This window comes from Falco naumanni, chromosome 16, assembly GCF_017639655.2.
Source record: "Falco naumanni isolate bFalNau1 chromosome 16, bFalNau1.pat, whole genome shotgun sequence".
NCBI lineage: Eukaryota > Metazoa > Chordata > Aves > Falconiformes > Falconidae > Falco > Falco naumanni.
The window spans coordinates 3781047-3800214 of NC_054069.1; the positions used below are offsets into that span (position 1 = coordinate 3781047).

Sequence of the window (19168 nt, forward strand, 5' to 3'; positions counted from 1 at the left end):
TTAAGTAATTCAAAAAGAGTTGTATCATCGGGGGAAAAAGTCCTTGAACTCCTTAGTTGTTTTTGTTATTCTAGTTAAATTCCTGCTTGTAAGATTGCTTTAGTTTCTCCAAACAAGAAATAAAACCATTCCCAACCAATTTATTTTAAATGAGAATGCCCTTCCAAGGGTTTAATGAGCAAAACGCTTTGTTTTATCTTTGTTTTAATGTAATTTGCTGTGCTGTGTTTTTTAAAACCATGTAACGAGTTTTTAAGAAAAAAGTTCAAAGGATATATCAGAAGTATTATGTTTCCTTGCATCTGCCTTCCAGTTTTGACAGTGCATGGACAACACGAGGATCTTTTTTTGATTTTAGGGCTCTCCAAATCAGCAAATATATCTCTGAGGTTAAAGCCAAGTGATACTTGTAATTGAAAAAGAAAGTGCTTTTCCAAAAGAGATTAAAGATAGTTTAGAGATTCTTGGAGGGCTTTAAAAAATATAGATCAACATGATAAAAGCTGCTCAAGTAATTTGTGAGAGTTTGAGATGGTAGTTGCCTTCTGCAAAAACAGATTGAGTTTGCTTATAGTAAAGTAAGAGTTTGCTGCCATTTGGATCACCAAAGCATGAAAACTACAGGGTGGCTGATCGTGTTTTGCAGATTATACTTAAATCCTTGTATGAAGCCTGCAAATGATTTTTTGCGGGGGGCAGCACATCTCCGTAACGAGCCTCTCTTTACCCGTTTGAAGTTTGCAGCCACAAGTAGTTGTGAGCCGGCTGCGGTTTCTGGAAAACCATGCAGCAACCGGTTAATCAAGAGGACTCCTCCTGAAACGCCTTCCCGTGGAGTGGATAAGGGCTGCGGGTGATTCCCGTGCTAAACCACAGTGACTCCAAACGGGGCGCGGTGCAATTTCTCAGCAAGCTAAAATCCCCATCTGGGAGCCATCCTCCCCGTGCATCGGGGAACCGCCGCAGAGAGGCCACGGAGCGGAGAAATAAAGCTCAGGGCTCAGCCGGCCAGGAAAACCAGCTTCGGCAGAGCGGGGGAACCTCGGCACCCCATGCGCTGCAGTGGGCTCTGTGCACAAAGAAGGGGCTCAAAGCTCATCTTTGCAAAAACCCAGCTGAGATAAGCCGCGATGTGCCAGTAAATCATCTCAGCCTGGGGACTGAGTAATGCTGCTCCAGTGAAGGCAGCGTTTGCTTCAGCAAGGCACCTATAAATAGTATTATTTTTTCCCTGCTGCTCTCCAGCACTTCATGACTGGGGAATAGGTTTTATGCCGATGGGAGAAAGCTGTAGGGGTTTGGGAAGCAGCGCTCTCCCACCAGTGGTCTGCGTTTGCAGGATGTGCAGCCGTCTGCATTCACAGGATGTGCACTTTTAATTTTTTAAAGTGATTACAGGGTAGAGGGGGGGAAGAGAGAAGAAAGGAAAGAAAAAAAAAATAAAAAAGCCAGCCCCAATCTGGAACCTTTCCAGGTTTTTGCACCAAAAAAAAAAAAAAAAAAAAAAAAAGACAGACACACACCCCAGTATCTTAAAATAGCGAGCAGGGAGGGGAGAGGAGCGGGATCCTCCCCGCCCGGCGCAGGGTAACAATGGTGCTCGGCGGGGAGCAGCGGGGCCCTGATTGACAGCCGGGGCGTCCCCAAAAGGACGCGCAGAGATGCTTATCGCCGGGTTTATATAGCGGGGAGCCGGCGCCGCCGCCAGCGCGGCGGGAGCGCAGCACCAGCGCAGCAGCAGCGCAGCGCAGCGGCCAGCGGGGCGGCCGCGGGCAGGCTCGGAGGCGCCGGCCGCCCATGCGCAACCGTCCGCGGGCGGCGCAGCCCCGCGCAGCCCCGCGCAGCCCCGGGGCCGGCGGGCGGCCCCGCCATGCACTGCCAACCGCAGCCGCGGCTCGCCGCGCCCGGCCGGGCCAAGGCAGGCAGGCGGCGCTACAAGACCTTCATGATCGACGAGATCCTCTCCAAGGAGACCTGCGATTACTTCGAGAAACTTTCCCTCTACTCCGCCTGCCCGGCCCTCCTGGTCCGGCCCAAGCCGCTGCACTCCTGCGCCGGTAAGCCTGCTCGCCGCGCCCGGCCCGGGGGCTGCGGGGGGGGCCGGGGTCCCCTTCGCGGTGTCCCCCGGGGCTCCTCCGAAGTCCCCAAGTCCCCGCCGCTACCCCCCGTTTCACACCCCTAGCCCGCCCGAAGGCATCGCGTTGGCTCCCCAGGGAAGGGGGATGCTGTTTGGTCCAGCTGCGGGGCACATCTGGGGGGGCGGCGGTGGGGTTCAGCCGGGATCCCCCTCGGGAAGGATCCCCGGGAGCAGGGATCCCTCGGAGAGCAGCCTGGAGCTGCTGCCGTCCGACCCCGGGGGTTGGATTTATCACTGCCAGCTGTGGGAGTACAAAAAAATTAACAGAAAAATGGAGGAAAGGAGAGAAAAAAAAATGCTCGATACACAGTTTTCCTACTTTACATTCGCCTTTCCTTTGGAAGAAGTTAGGCTGTTTTCTAACAGCAAAGATCTGAAAAATATATTTGTCTGATGATTTTGCAGGCACAGACAGCACAAATAAACATGTGCAGCTGGCTCTGCCCCGTACGGCTACCACTGCTTTTAATCCAACGTGAGCAATTTGGTCTTGACCATGGGAATTATTAAATTTCACAAACAGATTGGGCTAATGTGAGCTTTTAAAATCCCATGTTAAAAGGAAAAATATCATTCATACGATGCATTCCAGATTTTTAAAAAAAGGGGGAAAAATCCCTCTTTCTGGTGAAGCAGGCTTTTTTCCAGATTTCTATTCTTCCCGTACGGCCACATTTCCAATGGTGACACCTCATGCCTTAAGAGAACCAGATGATGAAACCAAAACTTAAAAATAAATTCTTCATAAAATCATAGTGGTTGAAAAATATTTGCTAATTCCCAGTGAAATTTTATAAATTCCAAGGTCATAAAATTTATTTTTCCTTTCTTTTTCCTGGGAAAGTTCATTTCATGTTTGTTTTCAGTGGTGTTTAAAAATTGAAGGCCTGTGCTTTGGCTTGGGTTTGTTGGTTTGGTTTTGTATTGCTTGGCTGAATAGAAACGAGAAGGAACTTTTCAGGTCTTAGTAGAGCAGTGCTAGTAGCAAACTTGCTGTTCGGGTAGGCTAAGAGCCCAACAAGTAGAGTACACCCTTGGTCCAAGCGTAAGTCTTCCCCCAACCTCAATATTTATTTTGTAGAAAGTAATTTTTAGCCATCCAGAAGTGATGAGGAGGCCAGATCAGAATTAAGACTCGTGATGATCAGCTTTTGGGAAGAAGTTACATGCGTAGCGTGATCCTCATTCAACGTGTATTTCTACTGATCGATTAGTGCGTGGCATTTCTCGCCTTCTCTAAATAATCGCTGACGTTTTTATACCAGAAGATCTGGTTGTTAATCAAGATATTGCTGACAGAGGTATTTTTTAGAGCTGATCCTTTACTACCGCACAGACGGTGCAGTTCAGCGCTTGGCCGAAATAGGCATGAGCATCCCAAATGGGTTCGATGCATGGCAGCTCGCAGTTAGCGTAGAGGGTCTGATTCTGCCCGCATCTGAGTCTGTGGTGTGACTCCAGAGTCGTCAGGCTGCCAGGGAGAGGAAGGAAATCCCTATCTCTGTACAGAAAGGGGAAACATTTGGGGAAAAAAAAAAGTCCCTTTAGCACCCAAAAGGAATATTAACCTGAATATTTACCAGCAGCCAGAAGCACGTATGACTAACTCAGCATCGAAACCCCACGGTTTGAATGTCACCTTCAGGCTAAGGGGTCCTTGATGTCTTTGATGGGTGGGGTGCTCCCCGGCAGCTCTTCTGACTCTCATCACCCCCATGGGAAAAAAGAGAAAAATTATTTTAGTACATAGTTCTGCGTCAAGTATAGCAAACACTGACTTTGCAAGACTAATATATATTCATTAAATAATCATTAATAATCCTGTAATGATTCAGCAGTGGATTCTGAGTGATGCTAGCAAGGCTCTTGTGGTTACTGTTCAATTAAAGCCTTATTTCTCTTTGTGCCTGGGATCTTTAATGAATTTGCCCTCAAGGTTGTGTTTCTAGCCCAAGCTCTGGCCTGTCCCTGTGTCAGGGTGGATTGTGAAGATCTGCTCCTGATGGTATAAGCTTGATGGAGTTTCTGTGCTTGAGACCTGAGGTACAGAGAGAGATTCGCTTGCGGGATTAAAACCGTAGAAGAAACTGCTAAAATAGACCACACTTCCAAATTGTAAGCCTTCTAAGGTTTATAGGTGTAATGAAAGTCCTATATGTATTAGGTAATGGGAATTTTTTTTGATTACAAAAGAGAGGAAATTGTCACCACAAAAAAAAATAAGTGAAATAATTTGAAAAATATCCAATACAAATCTGTTTTAAAAAAATGAATCGAAACAAAATGACAGAAAAACAACCAACCAACCTGAAAACCACTTAGGGACTAAAGACTGCAGAAACACAGCGCGGTCGCATTTAACTCCCAGCTTGTGTTTCTTTAGTCTCTTGAGTTCATCAGGAAGGGAGGGAGCACTTAGTCTGTCTCTTTGCGGTTTAAAAAAAATTAGTCTTAACCTAAATCACAGAAATTTACCTTGCCAGGATAATTGTAGCTGGGACATGGGAGTGTTTGAAAGAGTAATGAGTAATTAGTTGCTTCAGCTGACATTCTCTTCAGCAGCACGGCTGTTTCTCGAGTCAGGAGTCAAATTTTGTAGGCATTTTCATGGGCTAAAGAGTTAATTTAGGTTCTTTCATCTTGGGTGAAGTCAGAGGAGTCTGATACGCCTTTGTAATTTATTTGGAGCTGAAAGATGTAAGATGTTGTAGTCGCGCAGCGGGTGTATTTAACAACATCCTTTGTTAAGTGATCTGAAAAACATCGGTAACCAAATGGAAAATATTTTTTTCTTTGCCTATGATCAAATGGTAAATATTTAAGCATGTGCAGCTGAACTGGGACAAAACAAATTTGTCAAGTAGAGGAGGATGAGGGGTGGAAGGAGCTTTTTGGACTTTTCCTGTCCCTCGTGAGGTCCAGTGCTGACATTTTAGTGGTACGGAGCATTCGGGAGGTCTAGCGCAAAGCTCACCGGTCTCACTGGGGAGACTGCTGTTGCGAAGAGCTTGGAACAAGCCCCAGCCAAAATTTTTCTTTGGAAAGAAAACTCCCTGTAAAAAGGATCCATCGTTAGCTTAAAATTTGGTGTATGAACATGTATTGTGGCAATTACTGAGCCAAATAAACAGGGCTGAAATCATACTGAATGTGTAACAAAACACCAGCCCAGGTTCAGAGCCACTGTGATAAAAAAAAATTAAATAGTAAAATAGAAATATCTTCAGATGGTGGTTAATACATCATTGATTTATGACTTTTTGGACTGTAATGACTTCATCAAAACATTATTTATTTTGTTTTGTGATAGTTATGACATAATACCAAAAGCCAATAAAAATATATCTAATTAATTTGTCTAAGTAACGATTACAGTGTTAATGTGTACTGTGCTTGGTTTGTTAAAGTGACTTCTGAAGGTTGCTTTCTGAGTCGCGTCCTATAGGAATCGCTTTTCAGATCGGCTTTATGTAATTTTTCAGTTTTACATTTAAAAATATTTGTAGGCGAGTCTATACCAATTCTGGTTTCTTTCCTGGATTTTTTTAAAATCTTGGTTTAGCAATACCTTCAAAATCCAATCGCCGTATTTGTCGTTCCGGGCATGATAAGGAATCAAAGGATGTTGTCAGTGTACAGTGTTGTGAGGTCAGACTGGAAATGCTTCATATTTACCAAAGTAACTGAAATTGCTTGAAAAATAAAAGCCAGGGTGGTCGTGGCCGGGGGTGGGGGTAGGCTGTGTGCCATCCCTTGCGATAGTGGAATCCGTGACATTGCATATTAATAATCAACAGTATTGGTCTTGCATCTTCTAAACTATCCGCATGAATTGAGATGGCTGGATTAAAAAGAATTGCATTGTCTCTTTGGAGAGAGAGCTTTTAGAGTCTTTGGTTTATTTTAGCGAAGTTGCTAGTACTTAATATTTATTGTCTGTGCTGTGTCCTATTCCAGGGCTTGTAAAAAAACCCAACAAACAAATAAAAAAAAAAAAAAAAAAACTCCTCAAATTTGGAAGTATCTTAGTGATTTAAATCCCAGTGAACATCAGTGCAATTTATTTCCATTTTACATCAAGTTTTTTTCCTAGTGCGTATCTCAGGTAGGACTGTGCTGCTTTCTCTTATATATATATATTTCTCTATAACTAGAAGGACACTTTGCAGGAACGTAGTTTTACAGGCACAAAGATGCCTTATTGCTGTGGCCTTACTTGTTTTCTACTTGGATACAAAAATATTGACACCTCCGTAAGGGGAGTTGTGCTAAAGGCAATTGTGCTGCTCTGTGTATATTTAAAAGTGCCACAACTTTTGGAAGTGGGCATAACCTTCATTTCCTCAGCTCGGTTACATCTTCTTGAAAGTTTACTACTTGCTAGTTTGTGGAACAAATTGCCTTTGAAGAACACTAATAATTATGATTTGTTTCCTTGAAATTCTTATTGGGGGTTTTGGTTTGGTGGTTGGTGGGTTTTTTTGATTGTTTTAGTGATTTTTTGAGGATGAGACTTTGTTCAGTATTTGTGCAGTTGGTGGGTGTCTAGTATAGAGTTGTTCAAAATGTGAATTCTTTTTTTCCAGTTCTCTTGTCTGTCTTCTGTTGGTTTATCTTAGGATGAAACTGAGAACTGCTTACCCACAAGTTGTTGGGTTTTTTTTTTTGAGCTGTCATTTTCCTGGTGTATTTGGTATTTTCTGGACTGAACTAGGCGATAACCTGCAATCGCTGGGCCCTGTGGGAATCCTTGCTTGTGCGATAAAGCGTGAGCTGTGGTATTTCTGGTCCTCAGTCAGTCTTGTCAGCCTGTTGTAGGAAGCCATGATGGGAAAGTAGATTTATTGCATCTTAAAACAGCTCATGTTTTATGCGTGACCTCACAACGCGATTCCTTTTGATTCCCTTCGAAAAGGCCTTGATGTAGGCAAGGTTTGGATTTGCTCTGGGATGTTACTTAAAAGTGGGCTGGAAGCTGTTTCTTTTGCTCAGATGCTTGCTGAACCTTTTTCCTTTAAATTGAAGGGATCCTGTTACAGAGATCCTGGGGGAAAGCGGGGCACTGTGGGAAAAGAAAGCGGAATCCATGTCGCGTCCATCCCAGCGCGGGGGAAAAATGAGATGCCATCCATTCAAAGCACATTATCTGAAACGTAACAGCTGGATTAATCCCATTAAATAAAGCTAATACAAAGTTGGGGGTGTACCTTCTACCAGGCTAACTGGAACCTGAGGGCACCCAGCCTCCCGTCACCCCTGGATGAATTGCAGATGTGAGGGTTTCTGCGGCATCCCCATCCTTATTACAAGGTGCTGGGAAGAGTTTTGGTCTTGTGGTGTATGAAGTGGGTGCTCCGGAGTCCTAGATGTCTTAAACAGGTGCCTGCAATGGCAGGAGCTGGGACTCGATGACTCACAAGGTCTGTTGAAGACCTGTGTCCCAAAATGTATCTGTTGAGGGAAGCGGGCCAAAATTAATATGCTTGTTTATACGGCAGCAGGGAGCGATAGGTGCCAACTTAAATTGCCAGGCTGAAAGTGTCTCTGTGTGGAAATCTACATTGCTGCAATGCTGTTGGGGATTATTTTTTTTTGCTGATTGTTTGTGCAAACATATGAAGAAAAAAAGAACTTTTGAAAACTGCCTACGTTTATTGAGTTTAGCTTACAAAGATAAGTATAATTGCATAGTTTTAATAGCAAAAAGTAATGTCAAAATGACAAAGGAAATCTATTAATCCTGAAAAATACAAAGTGTTGCTTCTGTAGATGTTTCTGCTCCAGTATTAGGAAAGCTGTTGAGTATTCCTAATAAATTTGAGATAATTCAGAGATTATGTTACTGCATACAGATCCTAAAAGATGCAGTCACATTTACGCTGTTGTCTCGAAGCGCTCGTCTGAAGACCTAGAAAAGTCAGAATTTGCTGGCGGGACTCTCTCCCCGCTCCTATAGTGTGATTTATTCAGCTGCAACCTTAGGAAGGTCTGAATTTTCTCGAAACGCTCAGCCAAATAACTCCCTGTCCATTTTAGCCCTACAAGAAAACGACTTTCTGGAGCAATCACGCTGAAGATCAGTTTATCAGCTGAGGTTGACTGAGCAAACGCTGTAGCTTTGAATGTGGATTCATCTGTAACTGCTGAATTTAGGGCACAAAATTTCATTTTAAAGAGCTGGGTGTTTTTCGGGATGTCCACCTTAGTTTTTACATGTTTTGATGTCTTTAGCAGCAAACAGTTCAGAAATGCCAATAAGTGGCATATGGGGGATAATAATGGGCTGGGTAATAATAACTATATACTCGGAGAAGCGTCTGTAAATTTTCTCCATCAGATTATATCCAGTATCAAAGGTGGTATTTCAGAAGCAAAGGCAGGTCAGAATCTGGCCTCGGTTAGGATGATCAGGGAGATCTGGTTCTAAAGAAGTTTCAATGCTAGATACTAAAAAATTTGGAATCAAGACTGAATTTTGCGGTCTATATCTCAGTACAGTTAGTAGTGAGTAAAAGAAATTAATGAAAGGCAAAACTACGTGGAGCCAAACAGAAAATCACACCCCAGCAATTGCCATAGAACATACTGTGGAAAGTAATCGGCGTTCTGGTTGTGGTTAAGCACGAATAAGCACTGCGGAGGAATGCTATAATAGGAGGTATTAATGAATGTGGAATTCCACTTGGAAAATTGACACCTACACCTTATTTTCTAAAGCCTCACGGCTTGCACTGAAGCACAGTTTAAATCCCTCCGTGCTGATGTAGGTTTAAACGCTGTAGGTTTGTAAAATTGTCCTCAACGTGGACACTGCTGGTGGAGCCCAACTGCGCGATGCAGACCTGGTGCCGCAGCTCTCAAGTTGTTGCAATGGTTATTTTTATGACTTCTATTCAACTTGCTGCTGTGAAATGCAGGAAAAGACAGATTTGTCTGGTAGAATAAAAGTCCTCCAGCATTGCTGCTTTCGGTACCAGCTGGGGAAGTTGGGGAAAAGAAGTGAGGTCATTTTGAGCCAGCTTGTTGTGTGAAACTCCTGCTCGGCTCACCGGGCTATGGGGAACAGAGCAGTAGCTACGGACACTTTTTGTTTTTATTCTGTTTACTTGTGTTGAGCATTGTATTTGTTTTCCAGTGAAGCAGCATGCTGGACATTTAGCTGTACCATAACCTTGGCGGTGCGTTGATGGGAGCGTTGAGCCACCTTCAGAAAGGGGTCAGTGCCGGTAGGAGTGTTGGAAGCAGGTTTGGATGATTGAACGAAATCTCCAGCTTTCTGACTTGCAGTTGCTTCCATGCTCTCGGTGCAAGCCTGTGAGGAAGCAGATTTGCACGCAACTGCACGGGAGAGATGGCAGAGCTGGTCATCTGGAACTGATCTTCACATCAGGAACCGATCTCTGTAGATGCCTTGCTCCATACACTCACTGGAGTTGTTTCTTAATTAACCGCTGGCATTTACTGGGTTACATTTACTCCGCTCTTGCTCACTGTTGCTCAGTTGGTCTTAATTGCTTGATTCTGACGATCAATTCCTTACGCTTATTCCCTTGATACCTTGTCCAGTCAGAGAGGACTGTGCAGCCCTGCTTGGAGGAACTGGAAACTTGGGCTCTGCGTTTGCAGACGGTGTACAGAATTTCATCACATCAAAGTGAAAATGCTCGGAACCGTCAGAAAAATGGATGTTTTGGTTTGTTGGTAGATAGAAGAAATCACTCTGAACTGAAAAGGACAGGTGATTGTTAAGTAAAATATTTTGGATTTATCTTGGCAAGTTAAAAGTTTAGAAAAGTGCGTGTGCGGGGAAAATCAGATCAGAGAAAATACTTGACCTGGAATAAAATATTGAAAACATATCTTCTGAAGGCTGAAACAAAACTTTCTAACACTTTCCCTTTTATGAGGCATTTGGCAGAGCAACGAAGTTACTTTCTGTATCGCAAAATATTCTCTTTTTTTCTTTTTCTTTTTTGATTAAAGGAAGTTACAACCAAACGTTTTCAGTCAGTTCTGTTGCTGCAGCTGGAGTGCAGAAGCCAGAACACGTTAACATGAGCTTCACGTGCTAGCAAATACTGGTTCCTTGGAAAACTTAGGACCCGGTTTGTGATCTCAGCTGTATTTGTGTAAGTCAGGACAAAGTCCGTAACAGAACAAGATAATGGGAGCTGAGGAGTAGATGCCCTGTGGAGAGCGGAGCACAGCATTGCGTCACTCGGACGAGACAGACCAAGCTATGCCTCCTGCTGATGGGCATGACGCGTCCGCTCACGCTGACTTACCGAGGAAGGCATCCCCTCTTTGCATTGCTTGCATTTCTTGCCATGGTGTGTCTGATCGCTCCCACCATGGATTGCATGGGTGAGACGAATGTGAGAGTTTTCAGAGCAGCTTAGCAGCAATAAATCGTGAGGTCATACTAATATATTACTGTCCAGGGAAACATTGGGGATGGATTTCTCCCTCCCAAGTTACCTATTATTCCTTGTGTTCCTAGCTCTCTGGGACAATCTAGCTGAGAGGCTTCTAGCCCTTGTTGAGTGATGAGAAATTCCCAAAGCTACCCTTCAATGCCATTGTTAAAAATATAGAGAGATTTGGTGTTAGGACCTGGCTAACACAGTAAATACTTAATATTTGCCCATTTTCCCTTCATACGACTTAAAGTTTTGACTAATTCTTGGCATCTTCTCCCTTGTTTCTCTTGGCCAGAACGCAGCTCAGAACACACCAAGTGAACAGTTGGAGATATTGTGGTCAGGTGTGCAGGTGCTCAGCGCTGAGAGCCGTTTAAGTAACTGAAGGGAAGGATGAAGAACAGTCTTTCCTCAAAAAATCCTCCATCTTCCCATATGTGGACCCCTGCACTGGTGCTCAATCTCTCCCAGCTGCAGTTAGCACGTCCTGGTGTTGCAAATGAAGTTATATCCTTGCTGCTTCTCGTGTGTCCTCTGAACATATCCTGGTACCCAGAGGGGGCTGGGTGATGCTGGCAGAACATGTGCCATGAGGATGCGAAAGGTGTGACTCTGCTCTTGGCTACCTGATGAGACTTAATGAGGGTGTTAGTGTTCTTGGGGTCAGTATCCATTAGTGGTCTGTGTAAATCTCTCTGAAGTGTGCTGCATGGCAAGGCAGTCCAGCATCTCTTCCTTATAAAGAAAATAAAACCCGCACACCCCCCCACCCCCCCACACCCACCCCAATTAATTTCTTTTTTGACTGGTCTGTACATACCTCTTCATAGTTGGCATTTTTGTAGATCATATATGTATTATTATTTCAGTAAGAAGAAAATAATTTCAGTAAAAATAACAAGGCATTTTCTAGAAGAATATTCTGGCATACATGATGAGTGGGAAAATATAGTCTTTTTTCCCTGTACAGGATTTTTATAAAACTATGGTTTTGGCAGTACTTATTTCCAGAATATTTGAGCTCTATCTAAAACACAAAACCTGAAAGAACGCTACCCTTAACAGCTCCTGGACAAAATCTCTGCTTTGTTTTTTCATTTTTCAATTTAAAAATCACAGTTTGGTGGTTGTTGTTGTTGTTTTTTTTTTTTTTTAAGGAAGGAGAAAAACAGTTTTCAAGAACTTCCTATATAACAAAAATAAAATTCCCTTTGAAAATGTGATGACAGAAAATTTGCAAATACATATGCTCTTTTTTTCTGTGAGATTCAGAGCAACAACCTTACAGTGACCTTAAAATGTGTTTGGATGTCTGAATTCAGGTCTTATCTTGTAAATTCTTTAACATGTCAGTGGGTTTTATTCATGTAGTTAGTTGGCTGACTTCAACAGGACTACTCATGCAAAGGATTTCAACTGGAAACTCTCGTATTTGCCCTGTAACTCTGATAATCTTGCTACTCGTTTTGTGGATTTGCTTCAAAATAAGGGAGTTTTCAATGGAGTCATCAAGTCATCTTTAAACGCTTGGCTCACCATTTGACTTTGGGTATTTCTCCTAATGATTATCTTGCAAGTTACGGGATAGTTAATGGCTACTTTTCCTGCTGAAGCAAATTCTTTTTTAACTGGGATTTCACTTTACAGTAGTTGGATTTCATCGATGGTGTAATAGACATCTTCAGATCTAATGTTGAAGCAAGAACAAGTCCCTGTAGCTTCCAGTGGGGGGGACCTATTGCCACACCTGGTGTACAACTGCCTACATTTACACATTAAAAACCAAAACGCTGTTGTGTAAGCACAGAAGCGCTGAAACCTTAATAGGAGCATCTCCTTTTCTTTTACAAGACACAGAACCGTGTGTGATGTGTTTGTGGTTACTTAAATAGGGTATTATATGACAGACTAACCATTCATCTGAAGCAAAATTAGCAGCAGTGGTACTTTCTTATGGGAAATAATCTGCTTGCACATCGTCCGTGTCACGTACGTGTAATTGCATCACCTTATACGTCTTTAGGAAGACGTGGTGCTGCGGCTTGCGTTTGCTCACGCGGCTCAAAGAAAAATATGAAAAGTCCCCCTGAAATAGAAACAAGCAACGTAATCGTTGATACAATATAATGGTAAGAAGTCTGAAGCAAATGGGGTTTTTTTGGCCACACAACATTTGCGTGAGTTTGTGAATGCCTTTTGCTTCACCCTTCTGTCTGTTTTGTTCAAAACCTCCTCTTGACAGCTTTGCTAACAGTTCATTTTGTTCCTGTGGTGACTAAATGGTGGAGGAGCTGATATTTGGAGGTTTCTGTATCAGCAGAGGACGGCACTAGGCAGTTTGGATATCTGCCATCTGCTCTTCGTTGTGCTCTTTTGCTTTTCTTACCCAGATTTGTTGTAGGTTGCTGGATAGCAGTTGAATCCTCTGCTGAGGGATAGGAAGTCACTCCAGAAGTTAGAAGGGTCGGTTTCACCTTGTTGGACTAAATTACAGAGCAATCATGAATGATGGGAAGGAGTCTGATGAAGTGGGTGAGGAGCAATTGATGGATTATTTTAGTTAAAATTACTTAGAGCCCAATCCAACTCCCACTGAAGTCAATTAAATCGTAGTTGGATCAGGGCCAAAATGAGTCAAATCCAATTATGCCTTAACTGTAAACATATTAAAGCGCGTTATTATAAGGCAGTTTAGCACTTAAATGACATTTAAAACAAAAGCATTCATGAAATCCCAGACTGACCGTGTTCTGTTTGCACGGTTCTACTGAAACCCTTTTCCTTGCGGACAGAGACCTCCGAGGCTGGTGCCTGACCCCTTTAGCGCCTGTCTGTTGTGAAGAGATGTCCCAGCCATTGATACTGCAGATGTATTTCTATCTATCAGAGACTCCTGGCTAGAGATGGCCTGAGAAGGGGCAGCAAAGATGACTGAAAAGAGATTGTAGAAATCCTGGTGGTGTTTCGTCTAATTGTCAGGATGTAGAGAGCTTGCTTGTGTAAGTATCAGCTCATAAACTTTTGCATGAGCTAATCTCAAAACTGTGAGGGTTATGGATATTCATCTTTTGTCTCAGCTGAACGAAGTACAGCATCCAAAATATTATTTAAAAAGAAAGAACCTACGTGATGAAAAGATGGATTTATAAATACGTTCAAGTTTAACAACATATGGTGGTGTTTTCAGAAAATCAGGGAGATGATCTTTTCAGTTGTGATTCATGAGCCTGCTTTAAGGCAATTTATGTATTCTTTTATAAATTCAGGATTGATCGTCTTTGTTCTGTCCTCAGAATTTCTTCTCACCATCCATTTTCCAGCAGGACAAAGGCATCTCCTGCTCTTTGGACCACTTCAAATTTGGCAGTCTAGGGTTTCCTGGCTAGTGTTTGCCTGACGGGGTACGCTGTCTCAGGAGGTTTTATTACTGCATCCTAAGTGCCATCCCTAAAGATCTGTCAAAATTTGGGGACGTGGCAAGCTGCGTATACAACAGCAAATAGCTATTGACCGGGGTCACTCCTGTCTCTCTGAGCAAACTAGATTTGTCCCCACAGACAGACAATCTCCCAGACCGATCCCGGACGATCAATGCCAAGCGCCAGGACCGCGGCAGGGTTTGAAATGGGTCTGATTTGCTTTCTGTCTGTGTAAGCAGCTGTGTTTCAAACGAAAGATGGGGCCTGATCCTTGTTGTAACAAAGGACACGGCATCGTGGTGGCTCTGTGGAAGGTCTTTGTGGCGGATGGAGGTGTCGGATGTTTGCAGAGCAGTGAGAGGACAGAAAACGGGCCATGGGTGGAGATGAGAAAGATCAATTTGATGGCACGCACAGCTAGCATGGGAGCGCTGGGGTGTCTTCAGAGCTGTTTAGCTGGCTAAATGGGCTTCATCTTTAGTCTGTCAAACTCAGTTTGGCAAATTATTTCCTATTCTTTTGTGCTGTCACAGTGTTCATGGTGATTTTTCCTTTTTTTGTGTCCTTCTCTGTTTTCCGTGTTTCTATTAAAAGCAGGATCAATTAATAGCTTCCACTAACGCTTTCTAAAGAGCTTGCAACTATGAAATTTGAAATGTCTGTCTTTCAGAGAAGGGTAGAAGTGATACTTATCCAGCAGTGTTACCCAGGAAAAAGGGATACAACCATGATAAACATAGATATAGGGCTTGTATGGCATGTACTCAGAGGAAATAATACTGCCTGTTTTCTTCCCCATCACTAAACAAAGATGCTGCCATGAGGGCAATAGAGGCAACTTGATAGCTATAGTTGATTCTCTGTGGCTTTAATATGTTTGAAAAAAACGATTTCTGTGATCCGTGCCTCATGTTACAACTTGTAAAAATGCATTAAAATCGGTTGACAGCTATTTAAAAATGGAGCGTTACTATTACCTGTCCACAGATACCGAGTGCTTAGTGCAGCCTAGGCGTGATTTGTTTGACTCACATTAACTCACCAGCGACGTTAACTTTGGTATTACCTTCCAAGAAGCAGAACCGATGATAATGTTTTTACCTGCTGATTGTGTTTATCTCCAAGTGATGCCTGCAACATGAAAACGGTACTTTCCCGTAGTAAATTACAGGATAGAAAATCCTTTTGGATGGTGGAATATATCATTCATCACGGTGTTTTGATGGCAACTTTGGTTGAAGAAAAACATTTCCTTTAGGGGAAATATCTTGGGAAAACTCCTGATATTTCTTAGGAAGCAGAGCTGGTGCTGAGTTTCTGAGTACCTCTGCAATGTTTTGAACTTCTTGCTGATGATTTGCCAGGACACAGCCACCTTTACCCTGAAACCAGTCATGCTTACAAGGCATTCACTGAGTATTTTTTACAAATGAAGAAAGTTACAATGGAATAGCTGCTGCTGCCTATTGCTGCTTTGTCAATTAACCTAAAAATCCATCAAGAAGAAACTGGAGTGTTTGTTTCCAGTTCCTGGCACGTAGCTTTAGCGTGGCTTAGAATGTGCTGGACTCTTTTCTTGTCTTTTCAAAATATTTGTTTTCCGCAAAGCCAATCATGGGTCATTTGCCTCCAGTAATTGATACCGACACTGGAAATGTTTGTCCAGTTGATGACAAAGTTAATTTTAAGTGTTTGAGAAGTTATTGCCTCTGGTTAAACTGGGACCAGTTTACCCATTGTGAGAAGATTCGAATACACAGCTCATCTAGTTTCTCTCCACAAGAATTTTCTTCATTCAGATGGGTCACTCTTCACAACAATCAGTAAATAGTGAGCCTTGTGTATTTTAAATTCTAATTTAATTGTTTGCATGCTGCAGATTATGTCCAAATACTGCTTTTCTCTGTACCTCTTGATTTCCCCCCTATCCCCACTTCTTATTTACTCCATGAAGTCAATAGAAGTTTTGGGTGTGTAGAAAAAGAAAAGGAATTGCATCAGACTGCAAATATACAAATGTTTTCTGCTGAGCATTCATTTAGCCGGCAGCCTGGGACATGCCGCTGTTGGGAACAGGGACAACCGAACAGAGTTTGTGATTTTGCAAAACCCGTGGAATAGCTGAGGACTTTGCAGTGGATGCGTGGTGGTTTGGTCGTCGTTACTTGGCGTTGTCCTTGACCACTACGTGATGGGGAGCTGCTCGCTGCATGCCTCATCTTTCCCATTATTTAAAGGAAAAGAGCAGTTCGCTACAGACTCGTGTAAAGGAGTGTCAAATCCTTTGCTAAGAAATGCAAGAGAAGCCCAAAGTCATATGGGTGGTGGGGATTGCGTATGTTTAACTGTGCTTTTTGTAAGGATTGATTAAGTACAAATAAAATCCTTATTTTTTTCCCCACCAGGGCAAAGTCTGTAGAAAGAAAGGGACTTCCCCACAAATCACATTAAGATAGGTGTTAAGGCAAAGCTGCATTTATTACTTTGTAGGGGTTTCAATTCATTTGTTAGCAATTTTTATCCATCCTTTGACCCTTTACTGGACTTTTTTCATTCTGTCGATGCCCTGCTGGGTTTCTCAATTTGCTCTTTTGCTGTCTTCCTTCCCTTTTCTCCCCTTGAGCTCTTTCTGGCCATCTCCCCTCAGCACAAACTGCAGCTGATAATGTTTGAGTTCAAGTCGAACTTTCGAACCCATGACGTCAGGTTGGTTTGGAATTAGGCAAAACCAGTTTGCCCATCCCTCGTTGTAAAAGGGTTAATCCTCTAAACTATTGAGAGACAAGGGCAGGGAATTATGAAAGCAGACCCTGTTTTATAAGCATTTGTATTGCCAGCGCTTGAATACCCGTAATAAGTAGGTTGCTTCTGTGATTAATGACTGTGTTTTACATGCTGACGATGGATGATGTGTCTTATTGTAGAAACCATTTACTTTTATTTGGTCTCCTCACCCAAGCAGTACTGGAAATGAGTTGTTAATGTCTTGGTGGGAGTATGTTTTCTTCTCAACAATTTAATGAAAGGTGATCCACAAAGAGGAGAAAATAATTAAAATTATGCCCTTTTTTGCATCTCTGTAACGTGTGCAAAGACAGCTCATGTGGATTATTTTTTATAATACAGGATTTTTCTTTTTCAATAAAGAGATTCTTGCGTTGTTCCCCCCGAGTTGGAAAGGAGTAGGAATGTGTCGTCAGTCTGAATTTGGAAAAGGCAAACTATTCAAATGTCTTAAACGCAGCCTGTCTTTGTTTTATTAACTTATTTTTAATAAAGGACTAAAATAATTTGAAATCTTTAGTTATTTTGAGCCAATTCTTGTATCGGGCTGTAAGTTTCTGATTTTGCTGTAGTTTCAGTTGCACTTCTTTCCCCCCCTACGTCATGTTGCGCATGTAAAGGAGGTGGCGAAGGAGTGTGTGTGGTGGTGTGAATACACGGGCCAGGCACAGAAGTAATCTTTTTATTAAACCTATATGCATTCCATGTTGCATCCATCTAACTTCAAGATTTTCATTTCTGTATAATGGCTTAATAAAGGAATGAGTAAAAAGACTGAAAAAAGCACTCATGAATTAATTGGAGAAAATCTGTTTTAAGACAGCAAGATTGGTTGCGGCGCCCAAGCAAGTCTTTCTAAAGCTCTACATAAAGTGAAAGACCTTGGATCTGGCTTCCCAGCAGATCTCGAATGGAAACGGACAGCTCTGGGCATTTTGTTGATACTTGGAGAGAGAAAAAGATGAGTAGGATTTTAAAACAATAATTAGAATTGAAATGCTTTTTCATATTGGGTTCACCAAACGTAACTTAAAGGCTCATTTAGCACTCAGAATTTCAAAGATCCCTCGTAACTATTGTGCATTGATGAGCAAAGCAAACCAATTCAGCTTGATGGGTCAGTAGTGTTGGTTGTTTTTCGTATATATATGAATAATATTTCATAGATATATTTCATATAGCAGTTAAATGCCAATAATTGTCCAACTTCTCTGGACAGGTTATCTAACAATTCCAGGTAGGATATGGCCCTCATTTCCAGGCTTAATGAAGACACTGGCAATGTAAAGAATCTGTCACGTTTGTGGGGAGAGCATGGAAACGCCAAATCAAAGATGAGTTTCATCCCAGCAGTGCCACATAAAAGAGTCTGGTAATGATGGTATTTGGGAAATATAAAAAATATTATCTGCAGACTTACTTAGATCACCATCGTGTGAAAATTGGCAGCCAAGGCTGATCTTTGGCAGAATATCTTTCCTGGTTTAAAAGAACTTTTTTTTTTTTTAAAAAAAAAAAAAAAAAGAGAAAAAAGGTTGAAAAAGTTATTTTGGCTTGAAAAAACCACACGCTGCATATGTGCCTTTTATTGGCCGAGTTCCCGTGGAAACATTGCTGGTTGCACAATAACAGGATACATACATTGCTTCAATATTAGCATATATATTAATGGCACATCAAGGAATTTCATAATAGTGTGACACAAGAGTTCTCCATGCAGTGCTCATGCAGTCTATTAATGGGAAATGTCTTCAGCAGGCTGTGAGATAACACCTCTGCCTCCCCTTGTGGCTTCCGATCGAGTACTTCCAACATACAACAACCCTACGTGGTAGGTATAGTCACCCCCATTTTCCATATGGGGGAAGCAGAAGTCCAGTGAGTTCCGGGGACTTGGCTGAGGTTGCACATTAAGGCAGCAGCAGGGTTGGAAACACGATGCCTCATGTCCTCTTTCGCCCAAAATCTACCTCTCGATGAACCAAACTTTGTTCATTTGGTCCTTTATGGGGCAAGTGAGAGTAAAGGAGACAATATTCCCATCAGCTTGGAGTTGTTGCTCGTGCTAGCAGGAGCTGTGCACCCACACAGGTGTGGAGGGGAGAAGGGGCTGCCTTGGCTTTTGTGTATCAACTTTGATGCTTGGTATTTAAATGACATTATCGAGTCACAGGTGTACCTGTGGAACACAGCGATGCTGCATTCCTCGGTGCCGTAGGAGAATGGGAGGTAAATAGATGTGCTGATGGAAACCAGAGATGGGTGATAACCAAAGCTTTGACTCAAAGCCCTCCAAACCGTGGGGCGAGGGAGGGTCTCCCATTTGGATCCCTGAATCAGAGCGTTTCTAGGGATGTATGTGTAGTTCTAGGTCGGAGCTGTCGGTAACAGGTGTCCTTCTAACATTT

The 19168-nt window shown here is 42.6% G+C and overlaps 1 protein-coding gene across 1 annotated transcript in view; it reads left to right on the forward strand.

Annotated features, from left to right (window-relative positions):
• The first annotated feature begins 1614 nt into the window (after positions 1-1614).
• The window catches only part of BARX2 (BARX homeobox 2), a 35070-nt gene continuing 17516 nt past the window's right edge, over positions 1615-19168 (forward strand). Inside the window, exon 1 of the mRNA XM_040616319.1 lies at positions 1615-2057. Within this exon, the coding sequence (XP_040472253.1) occupies positions 1871-2057 (187 nt within the window). The 5' untranslated portion in view covers positions 1615-1870. The remainder of the gene's footprint in view (positions 2058-19168) is intronic.